The 18,930-nt window shown below is 43.7% G+C and overlaps 4 protein-coding genes across 6 annotated transcripts in view; 2 read left to right on the top strand and 2 right to left on the bottom strand.

The window, feature by feature from the left end:
* Positions 1-7,651, top strand: part of abca2 (ATP-binding cassette, sub-family A (ABC1), member 2) — a 57,952-nt gene extending 50,301 nt beyond the window's left edge. For both annotated transcript variants that reach the window (XM_030359643.1, XM_030359642.1), the window contains 11 exons: positions 72-204; positions 1,009-1,129; positions 1,412-1,590; positions 1,957-2,098; positions 2,485-2,619; positions 3,055-3,158; positions 3,413-3,505; positions 4,020-4,122; positions 4,308-4,445; positions 5,000-5,209; positions 5,498-7,651. In XM_030359643.1, coding sequence (XP_030215503.1) covers positions 72-204; positions 1,009-1,129; positions 1,412-1,590; positions 1,957-2,098; positions 2,485-2,619; positions 3,055-3,158; positions 3,413-3,505; positions 4,020-4,122; positions 4,308-4,445; positions 5,000-5,209; positions 5,498-5,533 — 1,394 coding nt within the window. In that variant the 3' untranslated portion in view covers positions 5,534-7,651. The remainder of the gene's footprint in view (positions 1-71; positions 205-1,008; positions 1,130-1,411; positions 1,591-1,956; positions 2,099-2,484; positions 2,620-3,054; positions 3,159-3,412; positions 3,506-4,019; positions 4,123-4,307; positions 4,446-4,999; positions 5,210-5,497) is intronic.
* A 582-nt stretch (positions 7,652-8,233) lies between these two features.
* Positions 8,234-11,924, bottom strand: paxx (PAXX non-homologous end joining factor). Of its 2 annotated transcripts, none has more exons than XR_003977182.1 (7): positions 11,753-11,924; positions 11,578-11,638; positions 11,438-11,487; positions 10,700-10,890; positions 9,280-9,336; positions 8,738-8,892; positions 8,234-8,697 (listed from the first exon to the last, which is right to left on the bottom strand). XR_003977182.1 is itself a non-coding variant. In XM_030359713.1 (7 exons), exons 1-7 carry the CDS (start codon positions 11,851-11,853, stop codon positions 8,483-8,485), a joined length of 603 nt encoding a protein of 200 aa, XP_030215573.1. In that variant the 5' UTR covers positions 11,854-11,924; the 3' UTR covers positions 8,234-8,482. The 2 variants fall into 2 exon arrangements, 1 of the variants encoding a protein (XP_030215573.1); XM_030359713.1 differs by having other exon boundaries at positions 8,234-8,531; positions 8,799-8,892.
* A 23-nt stretch (positions 11,925-11,947) lies between these two features.
* Positions 11,948-16,994, top strand: dph7 (diphthamide biosynthesis 7). The gene is made up of 10 exons (XM_030359694.1): positions 11,948-12,155; positions 12,333-12,495; positions 13,314-13,447; positions 13,808-13,895; positions 14,330-14,424; positions 14,544-14,701; positions 15,127-15,199; positions 15,516-15,581; positions 15,790-15,962; positions 16,166-16,994. The coding sequence occupies exons 2-10, from the start codon at positions 12,355-12,357 to the stop codon at positions 16,558-16,560; spliced, it is 1,323 nt and encodes a 440-aa protein (XP_030215554.1). The 5' UTR covers positions 11,948-12,155; positions 12,333-12,354; the 3' UTR covers positions 16,561-16,994.
* A 415-nt stretch (positions 16,995-17,409) lies between these two features.
* mrpl41 (mitochondrial ribosomal protein L41) lies at positions 17,410-18,911 on the bottom strand. The gene is made up of 2 exons (XM_030359716.1): positions 18,802-18,911; positions 17,410-17,962 (listed from the first exon to the last, which is right to left on the bottom strand). The coding sequence occupies exon 2, from the start codon at positions 17,921-17,923 to the stop codon at positions 17,516-17,518; it is 408 nt and encodes a 135-aa protein (XP_030215576.1). The 5' UTR covers positions 17,924-17,962; positions 18,802-18,911; the 3' UTR covers positions 17,410-17,515.
* Positions 18,912-18,930: the final 19 nt, after the last annotated feature.

Raw genomic sequence — 18,930 nt, 5'->3', positions numbered from 1 at the left:
TAATCCGAGTCTCGTTATGCATCTCGTTAAACAACTTGTTTAAAACCCCCCATGTTCCGTTCTGTCTCCAGGTCAGTTTGACAAGATGAAGTCTCCGTTCGAGTGGGACATCGTGACACGGGGGCTGGTCGCCATGACGATCGAAGGCTTTGTGGGCTTCCTCATCACTATACTTTGCCAGTACAACTTCCTGCGTAAACCACCGTAAGTGTGCCGTTGAGACATTTTCACCAGGCGGCCATTTTGGTTCAGATATCTTTGGTCACAATTGCTTTAAAAGTATTCTTTGAGAGATCATCTCCTAAATTTCAAAATAGTTAATAGTAACTCCATAGCAAGTTGTGTACAACGCATTGATTGACCAGTAAAGTGTCTGTTAATGCAATTGAAACATGATATTGATTAATTGCCTCACCTTTTCTACCAACGTTGAACCAATCATAATTCACCATTCGCTAAGTTCTGCCCCCCTTGGTTGCTGAACGCCTTACATTATCAGTGAGAGATAGTCCAAAGGAAATCATTTCTGGATTAGGTAGACAGAAACATGCCTACCTAATGCCTACCTCTATATGCATTTGAGAGCTACATGCACAATATTATTTGTCGGCGTAGTATTGTTAAGTTCAACTACGTCTTGAAAATGTACATGCAGAACAAACTTATTCAGGAAAAAAAAATCTTGGGCTTGATCCATACACTGGTTCTCAAAAAGAGGAAAGGCAACAACAATTTGTTTTCCACAACAATGGCACAAACCCAGGGATCTATGGAATGAGCTATGAGTGGATTTCGCTGTGAGTGAGGTCTTTCACACTGTTTTATCCATATCTGAAAACTGTCATTTTTGGCTTTGGAGAAGCCTGAAAAATACGACGACTCCCTTATTATTATTCTGAAAGCTTGACAGGCCTCCTGGTTACTGTTGCTACTTTTGGAGTGGACAGGGGCCACTATGGAGAGGTTTAGCGAAGGGTAAATTTGTGTGTCTACTACTTCCTGGTAAAGGAGGGTACCAGTTAGCTGTCAGCCAATCGATGATGACGATGTAGACGTAGCATGTGAGAGGAGGCGGGTTCTGCGCGGAGATGCTGACAGCGACATGTTGAAAATTGAAAACCTCACGAAGGTGAGTTTTTCAGAACATTTAGCAGAAACCTAACCTAAATATGATTGTTAGCGCAACGCTAGACTGTTATGTATATGTTTTTTATGATTTTATCATTTAGAATAGATGTAGTGTTTAACAATTCAATATAATTGTAAAGCTCCATTCATTGTGCTTTGACCACTAGAGGGCAGTAACAAACCTTATATAGCTCTACTGTTATCTGCAATTTAAAATACAGTATGTTTAGTGACACACGTCATTTAGCCACCTCATCGAAAGAACAGCCTCCCCCTTCTCTAGGTGTACAAGTCCCGGAAGATGGGACGCATCCTGGCGGTGGATCGGCTGTGTTTGGGGGTGCGGCCGGGGGAGTGCTTCGGTCTGCTGGGGGTCAACGGGGCGGGGAAAACCAGCACCTTCAAGATGCTGACCGGAGACGAGAGCACCACGGGAGGGGAGGCCTTCGTCAGCGGGAACAGGTGGGTAGGGAGAACGCAAGCTTCAGCGTGTCACTGTTGAACCTATAACAGGTGGGTGGGGGGGGGAAACTAGCTCCAGCATGTCACTGTTGAACCTAGAACAGGTGGGTGGGAGAAAACCAGCTCCAGCACGTCAATCTGGAGTCTAGATTAATTAGACCGTTAGAAGTAGGAGAGAGGTTATTTATTTATGCATCATTTTAGTTGTATGATTTTTATTGTTGTTGTTGTATGCATCCCTTTTAGTTTTGGTTAACTTTAATTTCACTGTTTACATCCCGGTCAAGTCTGTCATGGCTTGAATTTGTGTGTGTGTGTGTGTGTGTGTGTGTGTGTGTGTGTGCGTGTGCGTGTGTGTGCGTGTAGTATCTTGAAGGAGCTGCTCCGAGTGCAGCAGACCATCGGGTACTGCCCCCAGTTCGACGCCCTGTTTGAGGACCTGACGGCCCGGGAGCACCTGGAGCTCTACACACGCCTCCGCGGCATCTCCTGGAAGGACCAGGACCGGGTCCGACTCACTCACGCCATCATGCCAACAACCACTCACTTACACGTTGATTAAATTACTCTCACTTGCCTCTCATGAACACCCTCGCTTTCTAACACGTTCATTCCTTCATTCACTGAGGTGCTCTTAGTAGAAGTCACTCGTAGAGTATTTACTCATTCACTCAAATACTCCACCCACCCATTTATTCTCTCACTAATGCATGTGTGCACACTCTCACACACAGTCACTCACTCAATCATTTTGTCATCATTCTCTGACTCACTTACACAGCATGATATGCACATTAATTGTGATTAGTGATTTAAAGCTCTGTCTGTGTGTGTGTGTGCGTGTGTGTGTGTGTGTGCGTGTGTGTGTGTGTGTGTGTGTCTGTCTCTCCACAGGTGGTTCAGTGGGCGCTAGATAAACTAGAACTCTCTCATTACGCAGACAAGCCGGCTGGAACCTACAGTGGTGGTAACAAGCGCAAGCTGTCCACCGCCATCGCTCTGATTGGTTACCCCTCTCTCATCTTCCTGGTAGGGACCACACCCACTGTTCTCTGATTGGTCAACCTCCTGGAAGGGACCAAGCCCACTTTAATCCGAAATCAATGAAGGCTAACGTCAAACTAGAAACTATGTAGAAATATTTATATATCGTAGAATATAGTATTTATATATCGCTTGTACTGCCAATACTCAAACAAACTATAAAACAAAATGTATCAATCTATATAAACTATACTCTACTTACTATATAATAAAATAGTTAATATAATATACTGTATATATAATATTGACATTTTTGGAGGCTTTGAAATGATATATATTATTGTTTTGGGTCCTTAGTACGATTCCATTTCGATATCCCCCATCGAGTTGGCATCTGGACAGTGTGTTAATATTGACATGGGTCATACATATGACGTATCAGCATCACTGCTAGCGTGTCTGTTCCCGTGTGCCCTGCAGGATGAGCCCACCACGGGCATGGACCCCAAGGCTCGCCGCTTCCTCTGGAACCTCATCCTCGACATCATCAAGACGGGACGCTCAGTGGTGCTGACATCACACAGGTGAGACCGGCGTTTGGACCAGGTGACGGAGCTGCCTGCTCACAACATTTGGTTGGCTGAGATATTTCTTTAAATGAAATAAATCTCTGGTGCGGACAAACCAACTCATGTCGGTTCACCCATTAAAAACATCATCTTTTTTTTGTCAGGCCATTTAATGAGCAACAGCAGTAACTCCTTGGTAGTGCACTTCATACAAGTAAGAGAGTCTCTCTCTCTCTCTGTCTCTCGCTCTCTCGCTCTCTCCCAACCAGCATGGAGGAGTGTGAGGCTCTGTGCACCAGACTGGGCATCATGGTGAATGGCAGGTTCAAGTGTCTGGGCAGCATCCAGCACCTGAAGAACAGGTGAGACCACATGGGGGCGGGGCGTTTGTGGGGGGTGCCGGTGAAGGAGAGGCTGGTGTGGGCGGAGCCAACCTACCATATGTGTTAGACAATGAGCCTAGGCTGGATGTTTATTCAGAATACTATCAGACCTGTGGTGTAGTATCTTGGGTAAAGTATATAAAATGTTAGTTGAGCACATAATCGATAACTTGAGGTTAAATATGAAACAATATCAAATCAGTTATATATCAGTAAGTAATATCAAGTACAGCACATGACCAATCCATACCTCATCAGTGGAATGAGTTTGAGACTCTTTGCTACTATATGCTGTTTTTTTTTTTTTTTGTTGACTGTGTGTCTGTCTCTTTGTCTGTGTCTGTGCGTGTGTGTGTGTGTGTGTGTGTGTGTGTGTGTGTGTGTGTGTGTGTGTGTGTGTGTGTGTGTGTGTGTGTGTGTGTGTGTGTATGTGTGTGTGTGTGTGTGTGTGTGTGTGTGTGTGTGTGTGTGTGTGTGTGTGTGTGTGTGTCAGGTTCGGGGACGGCTACATGATCACTGTGAGGACAAAGAGCAGCTCCAGTGTGAAGGAGGTGGTCCGCTTCTTCAACAGGAACTTCCCAGAGGCCGTCCTCAAGGTGGGGGGGGTACACACGTGTTGACATGTGTCCATATTGGGAAATGATGCACAATGGAGTTTGTTTGTGTGTTCAGCTACACTCAGCAAAGCTCACCTGGCCCAAATGCATGCTACCACCGGACATTGATGTCTGTATTTCCAATCTGGGGTCACTAAAGTACCTCGTATCTCATCTCACCCCAGGAGCGCCATCACACTAAGGTGCAGTTCCAGCTGCAGTCGGATCGCCTGTCCCTCGCCCAGGTGTTCAGCAAGATGGAGCAGGTGGTGGAGGTGCTGGGGATAGAGGACTACTCCGTCAGCCAGACCACCCTGGACAACGTGAGGCCTTCGCCAGCGAGCACACGCACGTTTAGCTTACTCAGCTGCACTGTGCATCTCTAAATCAGAGTTCAGCCGATAAATGTTGGGTTTGATGGAGAATGCCGGTACAGATTCTGTTTACTGATCAGTGGCGCCCCTAAGGAGGGCCCAGGGGAGACCAATGCCCCCTTTGTGAGTCATATATGGATAATATGCTTGGTATGCATAATCGTTTATAATTTTCAGAATAGTACATGTGAAAGAATATAACAAATGCATAGCCATTCAGCCCCAGTAAATGTAATGTAAAAGTACATCAACGTACTTCAAATGAAAAAAGCTGTATATGTACATTTTTAAGGAAAGGTTGCAATTAGGTATTTGAGACCAATAAGTTGCCTTAATCATGTGTACAGGTGCATAAAAATGTAAAGCAGGGTTGTTATGGAACTCAAAATGGTAGCATTGTCTGACACTTAAGTACACTTTTACCATTTCGCCCCAATTTGATGGGACTTTTTCTTCATTAAGAAGAAGAAAAGGGAACTCATTTTCTTTCTGTTGCTTGTTAGGTGTTTGTGAACTTCGCCAAGAAGCAGAGCGACAACCTGGATCAGCAGGAGAGCTCGCCCTCTGGTGGCGGCCGGTCGCCACTGCAGTGCATCTTGAGCCTGCTGAGGTCCAGACCAGCCACCACGGAGCTCAGCGCTCTGGTCAGCGAGGAGCCGGAGGAGATGGAGTCAGACGATGATGAGGGACTCATCAGCTTTGAGGAGGAGAGGGTGAGAAAATACTCCCACAGATATGAGGCCTTTGGTTCATCCTTCGGGCTATTTTCCCCTATGGCCCCCATATACTTCAGATGCAGGCTTAGATAGAACAAAGGGGGAGAACTGGAGGGCGACTGCATGGAGCCTGGGCCGGATACAAAAAACTGCATTGTTTCCCGTTTTGTTACAGTTATTATCTACCAAAAAAGGAAAATTTGCGTGAGTGAATATAGCATTCAAGTGTTTTTACTGTTAATACTACACTCTACTACATGTGTTTGTCTGTGTGTGCGTGTACAGGTGCAGCTGTCCTTTAACACAGACACGCTCTGTTGAAAACAAGAGACGCCAGCCAGACATCGTAGAACTGTTAAAGACGGACCAAGGCAAGTATATCGACTACCACAACCCAGAAGAAGGAGCATAATAATGATAACACGCGCTCCTACGTGAAGAGGACAAAGAGGACCAAATGGATGTGTACCGCGCCAGCAATCCTGCTAGCGGTACCGCGTCACCGCGTCCCAGCGCTCAGTTGTGCGCTGGGATGAGGAAGTGCATAGAGATCTTGATGAGGCTTCCCAAAGACACGCAGAGATACAGCGGTTGTGTGGGAAACACAGCAACCACCCCAGCCTAAGAGTGGAGGCCGGGCTGGATAAATCAAACAGACCCGGTTTCATAACATTGGAGATGGAGAGAGAAGAAGAGAGAGAGAGAGAGAGATGGAGAGAAACCTTTAAGACGCACCTTGTCAATGCTCGACCATGGAATGAAGATTGTTGTTGCGGAATGTTCCCAGATTTATTTTTTTAAGAATGTACAGTTAAAAAAACGAAGTTCAAAGTAACAAAATGTTGGTTTGATTGGTAGGCTTGAGACACACACACACACACAGACACACAGACACACAGACACACACACACACACACACACACACACACACACACACACACACACACACACACACACACAGTGTGGTGGCTTAACGTCTGACAGTAAATGTAATCGTGTTGCCCGACCCTACCCCGGCCAAATGGGACTCCTCTTCCTCCTCCTCTTACTAGGAGGCCCCCCGCCTTGAGAGCATGCTGAGATGATAAAAGAGGTCGTCGTGTCGTGATACATTATATTTTTATGTGGCTAGAGGAATGATTTATTTTGGAATATAGAAATGATAATCAGAAATACTGCCTGAGGACCCGACCTGCGTATGGTTTTAGCTGGCAGTTATCTAGAAGTTATGGCAGCAGCGTGCAAACAGAGAGTCAGGATCGCTTGGAGAGCCAGTCCGTTTTGTTCTATTGTTTTATTGATGTTAAAACGCCCGAGGAAAATACAGGGACGCTTGGCTGCTTCCTGTCGGTGGAGGAAGTGAGATGACAGGCCTGTTGGGAAGAGTACCTCCATCGATGCATCTGTTGTAAAGGGTCATTTAAACACGTCATCTTGAACATCTAAACCAAATGCTCTTTTCCCTTTTTATTTGTATTATTTTTTACTCGCTGGAGTGAACAGGTAACTTCACCTTTATGTCTACATTGAATCCTGCTAAAATGTAACAAGCGCTTTATTCTTAAGATGATCACTACCACCACTGTGATACAGAGAACTGGGATCACACACAATGCTTTAACCCGAACATCTATAAAAGGTAAAACGTGTGTACTATATTTCACGAGAGGAATTTCAGCTCCAAAAGAGACATCTGTAATAATCACACCTTTCTATTTAACAAGCTGACTGTTTTCTTGGCATGTGGTTAAACTTCGGGGCGAGTGGCAACTTTGGTTGCATTGCGTCTTATCTGCTGTTGCACACCTTGTTTCACTACAAATTAGTCGATTTCTTGGTGATTATGGGATGTGTGTGTGCTTTTATTCTGAAATCGTCTCGTCTTCACACTGAGAAACTATTGACTGTTGTGCTTCATTTATTTCCGTAGATTGTAACAGTCAAAGAGAGGCTCCAGCTGAGCTGCTGGTTTTGGTTTTACTCTACAATGGAAAACTTTCAAGTGTGTTATTTTCTAAGGGTAATTTACATCTGATCTGATTTGCATTTCGGTCAATCAAACCATCCATGTAAGTTATTGAATTTTTTTTTGCCATTTTTTTATTGGCTTTTATCTGAAATATGTCAACATCACAACCTTCAACTTGCTCTTGTAAAACAGGAAAGATCGGAAACTTGTTAGTTGAGTGGAGCACCATAAGTGAGTGCGAGAGCCGTTATGGAGCGAAGTATTTCAGAGACTGCCTACAACACCAGCAACTCATGGAGTAAGATGCCATCAGTGAAAAAAAAATGATCCTCGTGATATTGAGGCGTTACTTAACTTTGTGATAATATAAATATATACAGTATGAATTCCTGAATGTCTGTAAACGTGATTTTTTTTTCCTGCAGTGAAGCATTATTTACTTTTAATTAAAAAGAGAAGATCAAAGACAACATTTGAGCCTGTGTCTGATTAAACTGTGGTTTCTGAGCACTTCATGAAGCTGAAACGCGGCAATAGAAGATTGAATATTTCAATATTTTCTTCTATCATTTGGAAATGGAATCCAATTGTATGTATTTGAGTATGAATTGTTTTCTGGGGAGTGATTTCCTCCATCTCCTTCACTTGGGCTGAATTATACATTTTTTATGCTTGGGAAGGTTCCTAACTCGCACCATTCATCCATTCACGAATGGACCATTTTCATTCAATCATACTAATTCGGATCCATGTCCATGTCCTTTAATTGACCGTAGTTCTTTTTTCTTTCTTTCCCCCATTGTCCACGTATATATAGCTGGCGTGATAGAGCACTGTTATCCTTTCCTAAGTCCTCATGAATTCTCCTTCATGTTTTCCTCGTGGTCAAGGAAAAGAGGTTAGTATAAGTTTTCATTTTTCTTGGTCTCCTTTCCTTTGCTCACAACAGGCCTTGCTTTCCTCTGTGTAATTCTTCTTAGAGACATAAACCGACTGAAACTGTCTGACTGAATCTAAATGGCTTCGATGTACGTCATGCTGAACACATTGGATTAAGTTAAAGAATAGCATTTATTACATTTATTTCATAAAATAAACCATTTCAAAGCTATTCCCTGATTGAAGCGATGAATATTGGTTACATTAAAAAAGATTTCATGATGTAGGCAGTAAGGTTAAAAGCTGTATCAGGCATCAGTGGGTTAAAAGCCACGTTCAAACTGTACATAACATATGTACGTGTTGAGCAGAATAACAAACTCCTTGTTCTCTTCAGATACATATTCTTAAAAACATTAAATTCAATCTTCTTCGGTATCATCAAAGGCCACACCTGTTGTTTGGCACTTCCTAGAAAAACAAAGAAAAGTCATTCATTTTTACTAGTTTAAGGATCAATCTTTGATAATTTTTTAAAGGCTCCCTATTTACCACCAGGTGTGATTGGTTGACCAGGCACTACAAGCCCTCTTAAAAGGTTGACCTATCTGTCATCATACATCTGGGAGGACACTTAACACGCTCGCGAGTGACGTCACTATAGGGAAGATTTATCACTGGCATGTTCCATGACACCTAGTGGTGAACTAGTGGCCTTTCATTCAACTTCAGGGTTACTTCTTGGTTCCCGGGTTGATCAGGGAGTCCCCCGCCACACGCTTTGACATGGGCACAGTTGGGCCCGCCTTCCTCTGAACCCGCGGCCCGAACTCTGGCAACATGAACAGAGAGAGTACTGAAAAATCACCTTGAGGAGAGGAACTGGTTTTTTCATGAAATTGTACTTAAGTAGACGAAAAAGTGCTGGTACAAAAAAACAAGTGGTTTCATTCTTCCTATTTTTTTTTTTTACCGCCTTTAAAATGTGTATTTCAACGATTGCCTTCCTGTAGCATAGTATATTATTTAACTAAATAATGTACAATTATCAAATGTTAAAAACATGCAAAAAAGGAGAATTAGACAAAAAGAGCCACTCAATTATGCTAGCTTGAGGAGTGGTTATTTTGAACACCCCTGAACAGGAACACAGCCACCTTTACACTACAGTACCACATGGTTTGGCCAGGATCATGTTTTAGAACGTCTGCTGCCTCACCTGTATTATTATGCCTCTTGTAGTGGGTCTTCCCAGGACTAACCGACTGGGCTGCAGCTGGAGGGGGGGGACAGTGAAGACACACAGAGAGAAGTCACCCGACAAGAACACCAGGGGTCACGAGGAGGTCAAGTAGGAAGAGGTGAACAACACGGGTGATCGCTACCATTCTGGAGTAGAATTTCAGGATGTTGACACATAAGACTTCGGGCTTCCACCATGAATACTGCATCTATAGCCCTCACCGTGATAAACATCTATCCCTTTAGACATTTACTTTATACTAATTGACACCTTTTTTTGAAAGTGACATGTCAATGCAGATTCATGCCATTAAAGAGCAGGTGGAGTCAGGGCATCTGTTTCGCCCAGGGTACTGATGAGAAGTACCAATAGGTCGGTAGGATGACCTGAGAGGTCAGGTAGACTACTGAGGAAAAAAACCCAACTACCTATACAGCTAAGAGTCTAACCGCTATGCTAACTTTTTTGTTTATGTCGTGTGCTTTTTGGGAAAAAGTCTTCCGAGTCAGGATTGCTTTACTTTATTTGGTCAAGGTTTGGACTAGTCTCTATGAAGCAAAAGGAGAGGAATTGTATTATGCATGCGTGGAGATACACTTAGTAGGGCATCAGATAGATGCGTTACCTGGAGCGTTCTAGCCCCCTGGGCTATGTGTTGTGACTTATCTACTGGGCAGGCGTGGACTCAGTTATGTGCTCTGATTGGCTAAGCATGGTGCTGAACTCCCGCCTCCTGGATATCTGAATGTGTCTCTGTGCTGCTCTCTTGTGGCTATGTGTTGGCATTGCAACTTGGTTTGTGGCTATGCGCGGAAATTACGCTTGCTTTTGTGGCCTTGAGCTTCTGAGTCTCTTGAACATCTTGACCGCTCGTATCTCTAGAATTTAGACATGATGAATGGCCTCCTGTATGAGCTGGACACCTCCCTAGGCTCAGGATCCCTCCTTAGCGTGAGAAAGAAGCCTCTTTAATTGGCAAGGGCATATGTGGCCTGTTGGTATGAATGTGTGAATTATGTTACAATTACCTGTGAGTAAAGTTCCAATATTAAGGATCCAGTGAAGCAAACACATAATATTAAAATACTATTCATTAGTGGTTTTGGCTGAACATGAGGCAGTTCTGAATAATTTTTTATAGTTGCTGTAAAATTAGAAAATATAATATTTAAAATGTATTCAAAGATCTCATATTTTGAGCAGATCCATTTTATACAGAAATGCATGACCTATCTGTACTATTATTTCGCTTTACGTCAAGTTTGTTCTACTAAGGTCATGTCCTTCTTGGCCAGGTCTCTCTTGTAACAGCGATTTTAAACACATCATCAAAAACACCACCACCACCACCACCACCACCACCACCACCACGGTGTTCCTTATGATGAGCAGAGACCTTGTTGTCTGCTAGACTGGGAGAGGTGGGCGGCCATCCCAAACAGCAGCTCCTTGACCTCTGCCCGCGCCGGCAGGCGGTCCAGACGGGCCAGCGGGAGGCTGAGGTCTGTTGGGCTGGAGTCCACCCGCAACACTGCTCCTCCGCTGGGCTGCAACAGCACCGCGGAGCAGCCTGTACCCAGAGCAGACCTGGGGAAGAGGACGGTGGATGGGTTAGTAAGCTGCTGACGTACTCTCTCATATACCTACAGCTTCTCAGGATCTGAGAGACTGTGATAAAACTGACACACTACAAAGTAGTATTCAACTGTAAGCCAAATTAAATCCAATCTATTCTTTAGCTTCAAATGTTGAACTCTAAAGTATTTGGCCTCGAAAAAAGCTAGGGGTGAAATGGTTAAATATAACAGTAAAATAACCAAATCTAAGTGAAAAAGCCAGGGGCAACCAAAGAGACACACAGCCCAATCCCTTATCTAAGTGCACTAAACACACATCTAAAACTGCACAACACCCAGCCTAATAACCCCTCAACACTAACCAGTACATAGACTTAACCAACCGTCGCCATTTCAGACTGCATACATAAACTCACTACCAATACCTACAACTACTGGATCCGAGAATGCCTGTACCAAACCACCAGGTTCATCAGGGGTTCCCATCGTTTGCCTTGCTAAATCACAGGGAGATCAGGACCTGGCTTTAAGAGGACAAGGAAATGTTTAAGGCTTACCTGATTTTCCTCAAGTAATCTTCTGTAGACTTCAGTAAAACCTTCTCCCTCTAAAATAAATAGATTGCACATTATAAGTAGGAACATTCAACATCTTGAACCAGTCAAAAAGTGCCGTCACTTCCACAGGGAAAACGTACAAACTGGCTTAATAAGTCTTCAGATACATCGATGCTCCATACATCCGTGGCATCTGTTACACTTGGAAACAAAACAATAATACAAGGTTAGACGTAAACCAGTCCATCGACCCCTTTGGTTATCCTACATGGTTGATTACAAACAGCAAAAAGGAGTGAAAGTGAAAACGCTCACTATATATTATGCGTTTCGTTTTGTTTTTTTATATAGCACAGGAATTTATCTTTGGTAGTGTCTTCAAGCACCATGTAGTATGACAATTGGTTTCCTTCCATATTATCTTTATTGTCAACGACCTGAATGAAGTCCCAGCGTCGGAGCAGGAAGTGACGTAGGGATAAACACGCCGAGTATCTAATCAAATGCAAGAGAAAACAAGTCGAATATCAATGAATATGCTTTTTCAATCAGACTGAAATAACTCAAAAACGGCAATTAAAGGGAAATTATTTAAGAAATGTTATAATAGAATAATCCAACGACAGATCGTCACGGTTTGCGGAAGTGGTAGTTGATCAACTCTGAGTGGATCAACACGTGACTGCTATTTCCATTTTAAGCCGGAGGATCCGAGAAGGTAAACAATCTCTGTATTTGCTGCACTTTAGGTAGACTGATGCATCCTTAAACGCTGGGCCTAAAATGTATTGGGGGAAAAATATGTTTTATTGTGGTTGACAGTTATTGCATAATAATACATACAGTAAAACGAAATAACCAACACCACATGGGTATGATGATGTACATATTGCAGTGGCAGCGGACAACATGTGGATATGGCTTGCAAGTCGAAGACTCGCAACTTGCAGGTGTTTGACACCGAACTGAGCGCTGACGCAGTAGAATGGTGTCCCGTCCCGCTGTCCCACAACATTCTGGCCTGCGGCACCTATCAGCTCCAGAAGGGAGCAGAGCAGGTAAGTTCAAATACTTTTATTTTTATTGTATAATTGTATTGTATCAGGTTACTCTCATTCATGAAACAGGAGTTATTATTAATCCCAACGGTGAAGACTTTATAAAAATAATTAAACTACAAAAAAGACAACGAGAGATATATACAAGAGACACCAACGTACCATAAAGCACAATGAAACATTAAACAGCATAAATCTCCACAGTGGAAAATATTATTTTACACATTGAACACATCAAACAGAGATGAAGAAAGATAGACCATTGTCCTGAGATTGTTTCAATCCAAGCTTTAAGCATTGATTTATATTGTAGCCGTTCCATGATTGACCTGACGACTGGATTACTTTCTGAGCAAGCTCTGTCCTGACTTCAGGGACAATGAAAGCAATATGATCATTATTGGTAGACCATTCTACATAAGTGCCGTTGCACTGTTGTCTAAAAAGTGCATGCAATGTAATGAGGGAGAATGGTCTCATAATAACAATGTGCCAGTGAGCTGACTTTACTCACAGGTCCTAATGTAGGCCAGGCCAGCCCCCGCACTTATTTAGAGTACAGTGAGGAGACTGTTTGCATCCTCAGCTCACAAAATAGTCAAAGTTGCTCTTTGTACGCTGTCTTTTTTTTTACAAAAAGTATTTCATTAAACATTTTCTTCTCTTGCACTGTTGTGGAAGCCTGAAAGTAAAGCAAGTCATTCCCATTAGTGACTATCTGCTCCATGTTCTATTAATCCACCCATGAGGATAAACCTGAAACAGATCAATGCTTGCAGTTGTTTCTCAATGTTTAATGTGTTGTTTTGTGAACCCAGGCGGGAGCTGAGGACGTCCCTCACCAGAGGATCGGTCGCTTGTACCTGTTTGAATATCAACAGGAGGGGGCACTGACTCCGCCTCTCAGCGAACTGCAGCGTATCGACACACCCGCCATTTTGGATCTAAAATGGTAAAACAGAAAACCAATAGACTATATATTTATGAGGGTTTCAAAAAAAAGGTTTTGGTTGATGCTTTTGTGTCTTTTGCTGTTGATGATCGTGTAAACATTAAGATACAAGGTTCTTTATTCATCACAGATGGGAAATGTGTCACAGCCTAAAAACAGGACCAAATTAAAAAGAGATACATAATGGAGGAAATAAGTAGGCCAAAAAAATTAAGGGAAACTACTTTGGTCCCAATGGCTCTGGTCAAAATGGAAAAATCTGTTATAGGTTATCTATATAAATTGTACAATCTAATCTATCTCCATACCAATGAGCAGATGTAATGTAAAAAAGGGGGAATGTCCCATACATGTTCCTAGGTGCCATGTTGCAGTGTCAGATGCTCCTGTGCTGGGGATGGCTACAGCTGGCGGAGAGGTCCGGCTGTACACGCTGACCGACGGGCCGGTGAGAGATACCATCCTGTTCCAAATTAGCATCATTAGCATCATTAGCATTATCATAATGGAAAGAGCCGCTGTCTACCTGTGGATTTGGATGAAAGCCTTTGCTGTCTTTACACCAATATGAAAGGTTTTAAAAGTTGAGCAGTGCGCATTGAGGTTGCTCAAATAATGTATTTTACCCTTTTGATATCTTAGGAAATCCTATTTTTGCATCTGGGAAACTTAATCATTTCATTCTTCCACTCTGTTTTATATATTGAGAAAAATTAAATGTTTATAATTCTACTTAATTGAATGTCTTGACTATTCATTGTGTGTGTGTGTGTGTGTGTGTGTGTGTGTGTGTGTGTGTGTGTGTGTGTGTGTGTGTGTGTGTGTGTGTGTGTGTGTGTGTGTGTGTGTGTGTGTGTGTGTGTGTGTGTTGCCCACGGACAGCATGGTAGACGGTGTCTGAAGGAGAAGACCAGTCAGTCCGTGGGAACAGAGTGCCTGGCTCTGTCTCTAGACTGGTCCACCGGGAGAGGAGAGAGGTAGAACACTCAAAACCTTATCTGGTATAACGTGTGTGCGTGTGTGTGTGAGATGGGGTCCTGACTGGTCTGTCCCCACACCCCCCCCCCCCCCCCCTCCCCCCACACACTCTCCACAGCAGTGACATGCGTGTGGCGTGCAGTGACTCCAACGGTTGTGTCAGCGTTCTCTCGCTGACGGGGGCGGGGCTAGAGACCAGCACCCATTGGAAGGCTCACGACTTTGAGGCCTGGATCACAGCCTTCTCCTACTGGGACACCCAGCTGCTCTACTCCGGTAACCCCCCACTCACACCTGTTTTACTCACTTTTAGAAGTGGGGTAGGGTAGGCTAAGCTCCTATGGTCAGCTAACTGGAATTGAGATGTACATTTTGCATATAGTATATTTTATTTTGTTATGTAAAAATGTTAATTACTTCGTTTTTTATTATTGTGTTTTTTTTCTGTGAGCTTCTATAATGTTGTTTTCCCCTCGGTGATGAATAAATAACTTATCTATCTATCTATCTATCTATCTATCTATCTATCTATCTATCTATCTATCTATCTATCTATCTATCTATCTGGATTCAAGCACCAATGTCGATGGAGAGGTAGAGGGAGAAAGGGCCATCAAGGCCTCAATTCAGGAAAAACTACAAGATAAGGATGATAGGCATATTCACCAGATTGTGTGTGTGTGTCCGTGTCCGTGTTCCAGGCGGGGACGACAGCAAGCTGAAAGGCTGGGACCTCAGAACGGATTGCTCCTCTCCCACCTTCACCAGCAAGAGGTGAATAACCACCACTAGCTAGCTCGCCAACTAGGGTTAGCCCTATGAAAAAAACACCAAGTTCTGACTTTTCAAAACTGTGTTGGGTCATCTGCTATCTCTCTTCTGTTTTAGTTTAGAAGTCATAGATTAGGAATAAAGATACTTGAGATTTTTATAGTGTACATGTTAAAGCGATGGACACAGGATCTAAAAACGTAGCATCCCCTTAATTTCTGTTCCTTTTCTTTACTGCACCACCATAATTGCAGGAAGTCCTTGTATTTTCAACCTTACCTACCAACAAAGCCCTTTCTGATTCTGACTTGTGTTGAAGGCACTCGATGGGTGTTTGCAGCATTCAAAGCAACCCACACCAGGAACACATCCTGGCCACCGGAAGGTACGTATGCCACTGGGTTAACTGACAGCCACCAACGAGCTAGGCTAAAGCTCCACATACCCGATAAGTCTGAACCTCGAAAGCATAGCTATTAGACATACTCAGTCATAATGAGGCAATGTAGTTAGAAAATGAGTACCACTGCCCATTGACCTCCTTCCCCTCCTCACCTGCAACTCCTCCTCTTCTTCCTCTTCCTCCTCCTCAGCTATGATGAGCAAGTGCTGCTATGGGACGGCAGGAGCATGCGCCAGCCCCTCAGTGAGACGGCGGTGGGTGGGGGCGTGTGGCGTCTGAAGTGGCACCCCACCCAGCCCCACCTGCTGCTGGCCGCCTGCATGCACAACGACTTCCACATCCTAGACTGCCACAAGTCCCTCGGTACGTCTGCGGTGCTCCACACCTGCTGTGTTTTAGCTGCTCACCCATAATCGTGTTTTTGTTTTAAACAGTGTAAATCCACCGTATCTTAGAGGTAAAACCTCCCCCCTAACGTGAGGGCAGGAGGCAGCATGACGGCTTATCACACAAGAATCCTCGGGTTTCAATTCCCGTGTGATGTAATTCTCCTTCCCGACCCACAGGGGGCGGCGGCGGCGAGGCCGAGTGTCCTACTCTCACCTCCTACATCCTGCACAACTCCCTGGCGTACGGAGCCGACTGGTCCCGCCTGACTCCCGACCAGCCCCCTCCGGCCTCCCCCGAGGGAAGCCCTCGTCCGCCGCAGACCTACCTGGCGGAAGGGGTGGGGCATCTGAGGATCCAGTATGAGTCGCCCACCGCCAGCTTCGACACCTCACTGGAGGACGACGCCGGACACTACATCCCGGAGGGCCTGGCTCCGGCGGCTCCACCCCCACCCCCACCCCCTCCAACGGACTCGGGCACTACCACCCTTCCCGTCACGGCTCTGCTAGCCAGCTGCTCCTTCTACGACCACATGCTGCACCTCTGGCGATGGGACTACTCGCCTGCTTGAGGGTCCAGCCCAGCTTTCGTTGTGAAAACCCAACGTTTACATCACAACTGAAGCTGCCACGGTACCCCACCAACCAAATATATAGTTTAAAATGTAAAATGTCATGTTCTTGTTGGTATTTAGGCGAGACAGAAGCTAAAGGGAGGAGGAACTGGATTGTGAGGGATTTTGTCCTAAAGTTGTAGCAACCTCACTAAGAATGCGTAAACAATTTTTCTTAAAAAGAAACGCATTTTAAAACCCTTTAACAATAATTAGCTGATGTGTATGTCATGGTTTAAAGTACATTCTGGATGTGTTTTCATTACACATACACTTCCTGAACCAAACTCTTTCCATCACGTATACCAGAATATTTCTAGCTTTCTCCACTAAAGTAGTTTTTATACCCAAGTACTTCATTCAATTGTTGCAATAAAGGTTTCTTATAGTAATTCCTTTTGTATACTTAGTGTTTGTATGTTAACACAAATGCAACCCGTTTTCAGCCCGCGGACATTCAGAGACATTTTTAAAGGCAAACATGCAATACTCAGAAATGTGTTTCTAAAAAAACAAACTTTCAGCAATGTAAAACTCCTTTAGATCAACAGTACGACAATTTGTAAATGTCAAGAAAAGCAACATTATGCTTCTTCACTGACAACTAGGGCGTCTCGATGTCAGGATCTACAATACGTTATTATATCGTACTAGCACACTCTCTGGTATCAAATGCTTCCATAATCTAATATAAACAGTCAACAAACTAGTTAAAAGGACTTCTTCTGAGATCATTGATTTACATTCACAGGTTAAGAGTGCTGCTTGCTGCTGGCATGTTTACATAACAAATAATTTGCCATTCTGTGACTTTTGCACTCAATTTATTTGGGTACAAAAATAACGATAATGGATGGTGTACAACTTGAGAAAAAAAAAGTTCCTTAATACTGAACAAAATGGGACGCACAACTTAACGTACAGAGTTTTTAGGGAACAGCTTGAATAGCTTTGAATCCTGTGAGGGTTCGAACCCATACTTCTCCAACTGGTCCATGCTGAAGCTGCCCTTCTCAAAGTCACTTTTAATCTGCGGTGCGACAACCTCTGCAAAGAGGCTCTCTGCCGTCGGGGCAGCCTCGGTTCCCCCGGGTGTGCGGTACGACACGTAGGGCTTCAGCTTGAACCCCTCCAGGTTGGGCACCACGAACTCCGGGATCATGGCCTTCACGGCGACGAACTTGGAGCTGGACAGCCGGAGGCCGGTGGGCCGGGCGGTCCGGCCCTTGTTGTGTGTCCTGGCGCCCTTCTTGCTGGTGAATTCAGCCATCCGGTCAGCGCCTCTGAGCAGCCCTCTTGCCAGGGTCGATAGGACACCCATCTCGCCTAAGGGTGGGTCACCTTGTTATACAAGCGGACCCTGTCGAAGACAGTTGGTTAGTTGAGTTGTTATACCATTAAAAAGAAAAAAGCACACTAAGGGTGAAGTTTCCCATGTGAAGCTTAGTAGTTATAAACATAGTTTTAATAACCTACAAATGATGGCCACATGTGGTAAAAATACAAGAAACCACAATGTTCACTAACTTCCAGCAGGACACGCTATTCTTGTTTTACAGTGAATGTGTTTTAAAAGGAATCTTTCTACAATGAGTAGAAGGCTAGATTATTTGCACTCCAACTATATTCTGATTCCTCGAAAGATATATAAAATGGAATATAAACTGAATGAAAGAACAAATCCTGCAAATATAGATTGAGGCATCAACAAAAAGTGCACATACATAAAACTAGCCAATCCAACACGATGTTATTGAATATACTGAGTGAAAGACAATAGCACTGCAAACAAAGAGACAGTGTGTTGAATTATTGGTATTTGATGATAAGTCATGTGGAACAGATACAGCATAAATAGATAGCAGCCACCACTGCTACATTCATTCTACTCCTTATTGCGTAATTCTGGCATACTGTTTCACTTCTATTCGTATAAACATCAGATGAAAGTTTGAAAGTGTGTCGAATTCAGAACATTTGTAGAGCCAATACATAACAGTTAGAGTAAAACAAATACAGCATGTTAGCCAATGCTCCATCGATTCTGCTCACATTGGACACTTATACGAAATCCAGCAGCCCTATTCTACTTTTATGTTTATTTACATAAAATGAAGATTACACCTAAGAATCTGCATTTGAACAACATTCAATATGATGTTTCGTTTGAGAGAAAACAGCAAAATAAGACGCACTCACCTTGAGCACGACTTGACAGCAGCTAACCCCGGAACAACACACACAATGATTGGCTGAAATGTGTCCTTCTAAACCAATAGGATTGTCGCTTACTTATTGTGAACCACGGAGGGGGTTGTTCTGCAACAA

This window comes from Gadus morhua, chromosome 6 (assembly GCF_902167405.1).
Source record: "Gadus morhua chromosome 6, gadMor3.0, whole genome shotgun sequence".
In the NCBI taxonomy this organism is placed as follows: Eukaryota; Metazoa; Chordata; class Actinopteri; order Gadiformes; family Gadidae; genus Gadus; species Gadus morhua.
This window is presented reverse-complemented; position numbering and strand designations above follow the sequence as displayed.

Bases quoted from the DNA above. Each gene is read 5' to 3' on its own strand.
- paxx (XM_030359713.1), bottom strand. From the start codon at position 11,853: ATGGAAGGAAACCAATTGTCATACTACATGGTGCTTGAAGACACTACC. The intron at 11,488-11,577 runs GTACGTTTTCCC...TATTTATTTTAG, and splicing joins AAGACTTATTAAGCCAGTTT to AGGGAGAAGGTTTTACTGAA. The intron at 10,891-11,437 runs GTAAGCCTTAAA...CCTCTTCCCCAG, and splicing joins GATTACTTGAGGAAAATCAG to GTCTGCTCTGGGTACAGGCT.
- dph7 (XM_030359694.1), top strand. From the start codon at position 12,355: ATGGCTTGCAAGTCGAAGACTCGCAACTTGCAGGTGTTTGACACCGAA. The intron at 14,702-15,126 runs GTAACCCCCCAC...TCCGTGTTCCAG, and splicing joins CACCCAGCTGCTCTACTCCG to GCGGGGACGACAGCAAGCTG. The intron at 15,963-16,165 runs GTACGTCTGCGG...CCCGACCCACAG, and splicing joins AGACTGCCACAAGTCCCTCG to GGGGCGGCGGCGGCGAGGCC.
- mrpl41 (XM_030359716.1), bottom strand. From the start codon at position 17,923: ATGGGTGTCCTATCGACCCTGGCAAGAGGGCTGCTCAGAGGCGCTGAC.